The sequence below is a fragment of the Neltuma alba genome, unplaced genomic scaffold (genome assembly GCF_004799145.2).
Source record: "Neltuma alba isolate B1F8T4 unplaced genomic scaffold, ASM479914v2 tig00012971_pilon, whole genome shotgun sequence".
Classification (NCBI taxonomy): Eukaryota; Viridiplantae; Streptophyta; class Magnoliopsida; order Fabales; family Fabaceae; genus Neltuma; species Neltuma alba.
Genome location: NW_021637330.1, coordinates 233,799 through 241,479, shown reverse-complemented (window position 1 = coordinate 241,479; position 7,681 = coordinate 233,799). Strand labels below are relative to the sequence as shown.

The window sequence follows — 7,681 nt, the reverse complement described above, 5'->3', positions numbered from 1 at the left end:
CCATTTCTAATCTTCTGTCAATAGTATTTATCCTTTTACTGTAATTAAAAATGTTTTGTGTGCGCGCGCGCGCGCGTGTAAGCTCCCGAGGCTAGCTATTACCTGAAGTAGTTAGTGGGATTTTAGTTTTAAAAATGAATTTCATGGCACTAGGCTTGGGATCATTGGCCGATGAGGAGATGATGAAAGGATGATAATTCTTGTACAAAAACAAAAAAGAAGAAGAAGAAGAAAGGATGATAATTCCGGCCAAAATAAAAAAAGAAGAAAGGATGATAATAATGTAAATTACTCCTCCGATTCTAATTATAAGACCCAATTGACTTATTTGAGGAGATTAAGGAAGTAAGTTAAGTTGGTTATTATAATAAATAAGGGTTGTCATTCCTAAAATATCCTTGTAATTAAGTATATTGGCTAAAACTATATCTTGGAAAAAAATGCATAAATATAAGAGACAAAATGGATTGGGGTCTTATAATTAGGATCAAATAAAAAGTCAAATGGGGTCTTATAATAAGGACCGGAGGAGTACTATCCATCATCTAATTTTTATTTCCATTGGAATAAAGTACCCTTTTTCTATTCAAAAAGAAAATAAGTTGTCTTGATAAAACAACAATAACTGATATCTATTTAAATGAATAATAAATATATGGTAATAAGTTTATGATAAAACTACACCATTCATAAATAGTATTACTTCTTTGTAAAATTTTATATAAGCCCACCTTTTCCCATTCTGAATATAAATTAAATAACTTAATAAACATAAAAAAATGACTTATTTGATATTAAAAAATTTGGTAAAAATATTGACATAAAAAAATATCGGACTTTTTTGGCAATCTTAAATTTTCCAATACTAAATCTCAAAAATTTCATATTTCATTTACACAAAATTTAAAATGAACTATGACATTAATATTATAGTGGCCGGAGTTATCTTATTAATTTATGTTTTAGGTAAGTATCGTGATTCATCACATTTATTATATCACGAAAGACCCAAGAATTAGTATATTTTGTCTATTTATTATTATTTTTGGGTGAAATATTTTGTCCATTTCTACTTGAATGATATTATTTCATTTGTTTTGTGCAATGTTAAATTAATAAATAAAATTTAATAATACTAATAAATAAGAAAAGGGTAAGGAAAAGACAAGAAAGCATACGACCAGTTCCAACAAATCCGAGCAGAGCCCAACTGGAACACTGCACTTGGCAAAGTCCTAATGGTTCCTCGCCCAGCAATAGCTACAAGCTTTCATCTTTCAAACACGAAAGCAAAGCAAGCACGTTCTTCTCGCCCCTCTTTCCTGTTCCCTTCAAAATCTCTTCTTCTTTTCGTCCTTATTTTTCAGTTTCCTTTCCGTTTCTATCTTTTCCTTTGCCGTTGAACTTGATTGATCTTCCTCTTCTTCATCCTCTTCTTTCTGCTTTTTACCCATCGTCAACACTCCTTATCTTTACTTCACAGGAGGCTCACGGTAAATCCATCCACACGAAAAAGAAGATATATGTTTTCGTTTGAATCCTGAAAACCCCAACACACACAGCTCAGATTTGCTGCCAATTTTTCTTCTTTCTCTCTCTCTCTGTGTTTCGACGGATTAATCAAAGAAAATGCCATCTCAGATCTTGCCCATTACAAATCGACCTTCGTACTCTTCGTCTGCTTCCGCTGCCGCAATGTTAATTAAAACCGCGGATGATGACCCATCTACGAGTCTTCTCGTTTCTTCTCGATTTGAAGACGACAGTGTTGCAGCCATTAAGCCCCTTCTCTCTCGCTCTCCCAGCTTATCTTCTACTTCCAGTAATTCGATGGGCGGTAATGCAAACATTCACCAGAAACGGCGTCGCCGTTCCGCAAGTGAGAACTCCTTGTCGTCTTCCTCCAGCGGCGATAGTCGCCGATCTTCGCTGGGCCAGGATGTTAGCCATGTTGCTTCGGAGACCTTTTTAGTCACTCGCCTGGGTTTGAAGTTGTTACGATATCTTGGGTACATTTTTCTTGCCTTGTTTTCTTAGTTCCCTTATGGACATTGGGTCCATGTGCAGAGGCGAAAAGTCTGACTATTTAAGTGAATGAGTGTTATTGTCAGGGATGTCCTTAGTAGTTCGTATAATATATGCGGCTGATATAAAAAAATCGCGACCTTTACGAGATAAACATTTGGTTCATTTGTTTGTTATTGTGAATTTACACACTTACTGATCCATAGTGTTAACTCGTAATCTATGTGGAGATCTTTTATGTGCCATCGATAAGTAGAATTTTGGATTCTATGTTCCTTGTTTGCTATAGCTGAGGAACAAAAAATGGATGGTTTGGAGCAGAAAAGTAGGATCACTGTTTCAGTTGGTGTCTGAAGCATTTATAGTATTTTACGTGCATGCTTCTTATCCTTATTTCTTTTTAGTTCATAAATTTTAAATTCTGTTGATGCAGTTCAATTGACCAAATTCGGGCATAAACTGTTTTTTTAACGAGGATATACCATTGGTTGAACTCTTATATACTTTTAGCAAACCCAAGTGGATAGCAGTTGAATAGACTGATGAAGACTAAATTTGATGGATGTAGATATTTGATTTGAAACTTTGGACAAGCTGGGGGAAACAAAATGAATTGGGAAATATTCTATAGCCATTTATAAGTAGTCATTCTTCTTTGGTCATAATGTTTTAAATTACTCTCCACTTTCTAAATATGCATGGTTGCCTTCACCAACACCAGGAATTTACCACGTAGGGAAAGGTAGCAATACCGTCAAAGTCTAATGAAAAATATTGTATATTTTATCGTTTTCCGGCCTTACTACTCATGATGAGAAACATAACTATGGATACTATGCGTGATAATATAAACGATATGTAACGGCTCAAAGATACAACTTATAACATTGTGAGATTTATTACTGGTGGCTAAAAAATGTAATTCTCTATCAACTGATGTTTGTTCTGCATGACTATCTTCTCATACTCGAGTTTTACATTTTTTCTGATCATTTATTTCTTCAGGGTAGGCTATAGATGGATTACAAGATTTCTTGCTCTTGGTTGTTATTCAATGCTGCTTTTCCCAGGCTTTGTTCAAGGTCTGATTTCAGTGATCAATGGCATTTCGCCATGCATATACGACCACTTTCTGATTTGAATGCATCGAAATTGTTCATCAACGCACTTTTTGATAACATTAGTTTCTGTTTTGTAGTTGGATTTTACTATTTCTTCTCCAGACATGTACGCAGAAGTATAGTCTATGGAGATAAACCACGGAATAGGCAAGATTTATTTATGTTCCTCTCTGCATTTGAAAATTCCTTGACATGGTGTAATTTCATTGGTTTTGTATTTATAGTTTATTTTCTTTTGCAGACTTGACTTGTATTTACCCAAAAATAATGATGGTCCAAAGCCAGTTGTTGCCTTTATTACTGGTGGAGCCTGGATTATTGGGTATGTGATGTGTTGTTGTGCATCTCGAGTTAAATTTGCAATTTAATGAAAATTCATGTTAGAAGACAATTTTGTTTTCTGATAGAGGAAGTATTTCCTTTACTCAGTGTCAGATGCTTGGGTGGAATTGTAAAGTCATTTTTTTGTCTTTTTATGGTAGCATCTCTCATTCCAAAGGTTTGCTTTGGGGTTGTAAATGGGATTATTTCATGCTCTTCCATCAAAATCATGAATATGACGCCTTTTAATGGCCGTTGCATCTTGATGGTAATGAGTACGTGTTCAATGTGTTGTGGAGTGTGGAGCAGCGGAAGTTGCTCCCAACACTGGTGCATTTAACATGACAATATAAAACCTGTGCAAATTCATCGTGCTGTAAACATCACTACCTCTGTCATGTGCAATCAGATTCCACTGATTTGAAGAAACTTGTGTCGTAGACAGATAGATGCATGTACTGCCTGCTTAGTTCATGAGTTTTGAAGCACTTATGTTTGTGCAGTTACAAAGCATGGGGATCTCTTTTAGGCCAACAGTTGTCAGAGAGGGATATCATGGTGGCATGCATAGATTACAGGTGATGTTGCTTATCCTTCATAACTGCAACAGTATTTCTTGTTTGTTGATCAACATAGGATTGAGATTGAGATTAAGATCCCACATAGGATTGGTAGAGGGGTACAAAAGATCAAATCATAAGATTGAGGATTATATTATCCTATCTCTAGTGACAATATAGACACACAACAACAAGTCTTATCCCACTAGGTGGGGTGACAATATAGACATACATAATATTTAATATATAAAGCATAAAACTAGCAAACATCATCATACTTTTACGGAAAAAATTTGTAAGTTGCAAAAATCACAATCTCTCACGTGTGTCCTAATGCATTCTGCCCTCGCAACTTTTTTCTCACATTTCTACTTTTGCAGAAATTTTCCTCAGGGAACCATGAGTGATATGATAGAGGATGCTTCTCAAGGTATCTCATTTGTATGCAACAACATTGCAGAATATGGAGGTGATCCTAACAAGTTAAGATTCAATCGCTGAACTCCGAATTGATATTCATTATGGGCTCTTTTTTATCCTTTCTCTGAGATTTGATGTGTTCTTTATGATCACTGATGATTCCTTGTTTTGATTTGCTTAGGATTTTCCTAATGGGGCAGTCAGCGGGCGCACATATTGCTGCTTGTGCTCTTGTGGAGCAGGCAATCAAAGAGGCTGGTGAAGGAGAGAGTACCACTTGGAGCGTCTCCCAGATCAAGGCTTATTTTGGTTTATCTGGAGGGTAAAAACTTGCATAAAGCTCCTTTCAATCTTGACCTTCCTTGTGCTTATCATTACTATACCTTCTAAGAGAACCGCATATGAATAAATTTGGAGTTGCACTTGCATCCATACTTTGAGGTGATAACCTGACAGTCAGAAATTAGACATCATGCTCCAAAAATCCATTGAACAGTACATTAGCTGAGTTTGATATAGAAAATTCTGCACAAGTGGTTATTGATCCATGAATCACTTGCCCAACTTTAGTTGAGAGATGATTCAAAAGAGGTTTTTTCCCCCCTTCAAAGACTGAAGAAAAATAAAACGCAATCTGGAATCCTATGGGCCATGATGCATTGATGTATGCTACTGAATGAAGTATGCTTTTTCTGGTTAGCCATGTAAGCGCCGATCTAATGTTTATAATGATTGGCAAAAAAAAAAAAAAAAAAAGAGAGAGAGAGAAGAAGAAGAACAAAGGAAATGTTTATTGTAACATAAATATATGATGAATTTCTGCCATGACTGCTAATGTTATTCCTTCTAGTTAGGCTATTAAAATTGCTTCTCAATGTTGCTGCAGTTTTGTTTAGTTGATAACATAATTGCGTTTTGCATTTGCATAGATGCTTATTATTTTAACGCTTAGCTTGTATATTTAATTTGCTGTTTTCCTTGTTGATCGAAACAGGTACAATTTGCTTAGCCTAGTAGATTATTTCCACAGTAGAGGTCTTTATCGTTCCATCTTTCTAAGGTACATACTTAACAAATTTTAACTTATTTAATATTAAATTACACTATTCTCTTGTTTTCATTGTGCCATGCTTCAAAACTCTTGCATTTATCCTACAGCATAATGGAAGGGGAGGAATCCCTGAGGCAGTTTTCTCCTGAATTAAGGATCCAAGAGCCAAACGTTGCAAATGCTGCTTCTCTCCTGCCTCCTATAGTTCTTTTTCATGGTACTGGGGATTATTCCATACCATCAGATGCCAGGTTTGGACCCCTTCTTGATCGAGTTTTTAATTATTTGGTAACAAAGACGGCAAATAATTTATAGGATTGGCCCTTGAGGTTTTGCATGGTCTTGAAATTCAACAAGAGGGTTTTTAAAGGTGGCCCTTGTTCCATTCAAAGTTCATAAAATAAACGGAGTTTTATCCTCCAAACTTGAAGGTTACTGGAGGGTTTTCCCGGTTTTTCTGTTTCCCCCTATTTCCAGTGTAATATCCATTGGAACCCTTGGGTTCCGGTTGAAGTGTTCTTTTTGCTTTGTCTTTCTAATGGTGGACTATTGACATCTTCCTTTGTACAGCACATCCTTTGCCGAAACTCTTCAAAGACTTGGAGTTAAAGCTGAAGCAGTTTTATATGAAGGAAAAACTCATACCGACTTGTTTCTTCAGGTAAGGGACTACAAACTACAAAGCTTTCTTTCTAGCCAGCCTTGCAAATTCTGTGCCTTTTGACTGACAGCTAAGTCATTTATGTTCGAACTTCGGTTTCAAATTAGTGTTTGTTCTTGGAAACATTTATATCGTACCTTGACACTTCTGAAATTATGATTTAGTGAATGGTATCTTCCTTTGCCAAGATGTAGCTTCTTACTATCTCAAACTTGGACCGTATTATTATTATTATATGTATGTGTTTGATTAACACTATAGTTTATGAATTTATTAAAGATAAAGCACTTGGTCTTGATTCATTTCTCGTTTTAAAGCTTTTGCCAAAATTATCTCGAGCAATTCGGCTTATTAGTTGTTAGTGAAATTTCTTCTAGTCTCAAGGAGCAGTGATGTATGCTCGTTGAGTTGACTATTCTCATATGTCTCCCAAGATACCTTATTTCAGAGCATGTCTTGTGAGATTTCACGTTCCTCATTGGCATCATTCTGGGATTATTTGAGATGCGGGGGGGGGGGGGGGAGTGAATCTCACAAGACACCATTCTGAAATCAAGTGACTGTAGTGGTGAGAAATTTTTGGGAGCCACATAATTTACAGACAATTTGATGCAAGAAAGCAATAAATACTTGCTTTACTATAGTGACTGTGTCAGTGAGCACCACCACTTGAGACACTTCTCTGTGAGCTTTTATTATAAGATTAGCTAATAGCTAATATGTTATAGGGAAATTATAACTTTTGGTCCCCAAACTTTTCCTCAATTATCAATTCAGTTCCTAAACTTCGATTCAAAACACCTCAGTCTCTATAATTTCTTAACTCAGAAGAACTCTGTCCCCAGAGTTCTTGACTCAAAACAACTCAATTCCTATGGTTTATTAAGTTGGAATCAGTTCCTATAATTCCTTCACTTTAATAAACTCCAAGGACTAAGTTGTTCTGAGTCAAAGTTTAGGGATTGAATCGGTTGTTGAGAGAAAAGTCAGGGACCGAAAGTTATTTTTTCCCTAGTTATATATTCTCAAAGAACTTCTGCAGATGAGGGAACTGTAGTAAACTGGTATGTTTTTGGGTAGGGATGATTTGGTGTGAATATTTGTTTGAGTAGCCACTTATGTGAAGTGCATATATTTGGCTTTCAGGATCCAATGAGAGGGGGTGAAGATGACATGTTTAGGGATTTAGTGGGGTATATCCATGCTGATGATGCAGAGGCACGTGCCAGAGATGAAGCAGCTCCTCCAAGGAGACGCCTTGTCCCAGAATGCATGATCCAGTTGGCTCGTAGAGTTAGTCCTTTCTAATATCACCATCCTAATTGGTATGTGAAATTTGTTCTGTACATAACATCATATATTTTAGGCCTCTCTATAGGCTTAGAACACTCTTCTCAGCTCATAGTCAATAACCCCTTTCTTCTCATATTTGAGGCCAGAACATTTTAAACCCTGTAAGAATCAAATTTTGTGCTCAAATTTCTGTCTACAATATATCCCTGAGGAAAGAAATCCTGAGCAA

The 7,681-nt window shown here is 36.0% G+C and overlaps 1 protein-coding gene across 2 annotated transcripts; it reads left to right on the top strand.

The window, feature by feature from the left end:
• The first annotated feature begins 1,272 nt into the window (after positions 1 to 1,272).
• On the top strand, positions 1,273 to 7,681 carry LOC114733149 (probable isoprenylcysteine alpha-carbonyl methylesterase ICMEL1). 2 transcript variants are annotated; one of them, XM_028920550.1, is made up of 11 exons: positions 1,273 to 2,009; positions 3,031 to 3,107; positions 3,224 to 3,293; positions 3,388 to 3,468; positions 3,971 to 4,045; positions 4,408 to 4,509; positions 4,629 to 4,769; positions 5,442 to 5,507; positions 5,606 to 5,749; positions 6,069 to 6,159; positions 7,306 to 7,681. In XM_028920550.1, exons 1-11 carry the CDS (start codon positions 1,630 to 1,632, stop codon positions 7,465 to 7,467), a joined length of 1,389 nt encoding a protein of 462 aa, XP_028776383.1. In that variant the 5' UTR covers positions 1,273 to 1,629; the 3' UTR covers positions 7,468 to 7,681. The 2 variants fall into 2 exon arrangements, with proteins under 2 accessions (XP_028776383.1, XP_028776384.1); XM_028920551.1 differs by having other exon boundaries at positions 1,935 to 2,009; positions 3,036 to 3,107.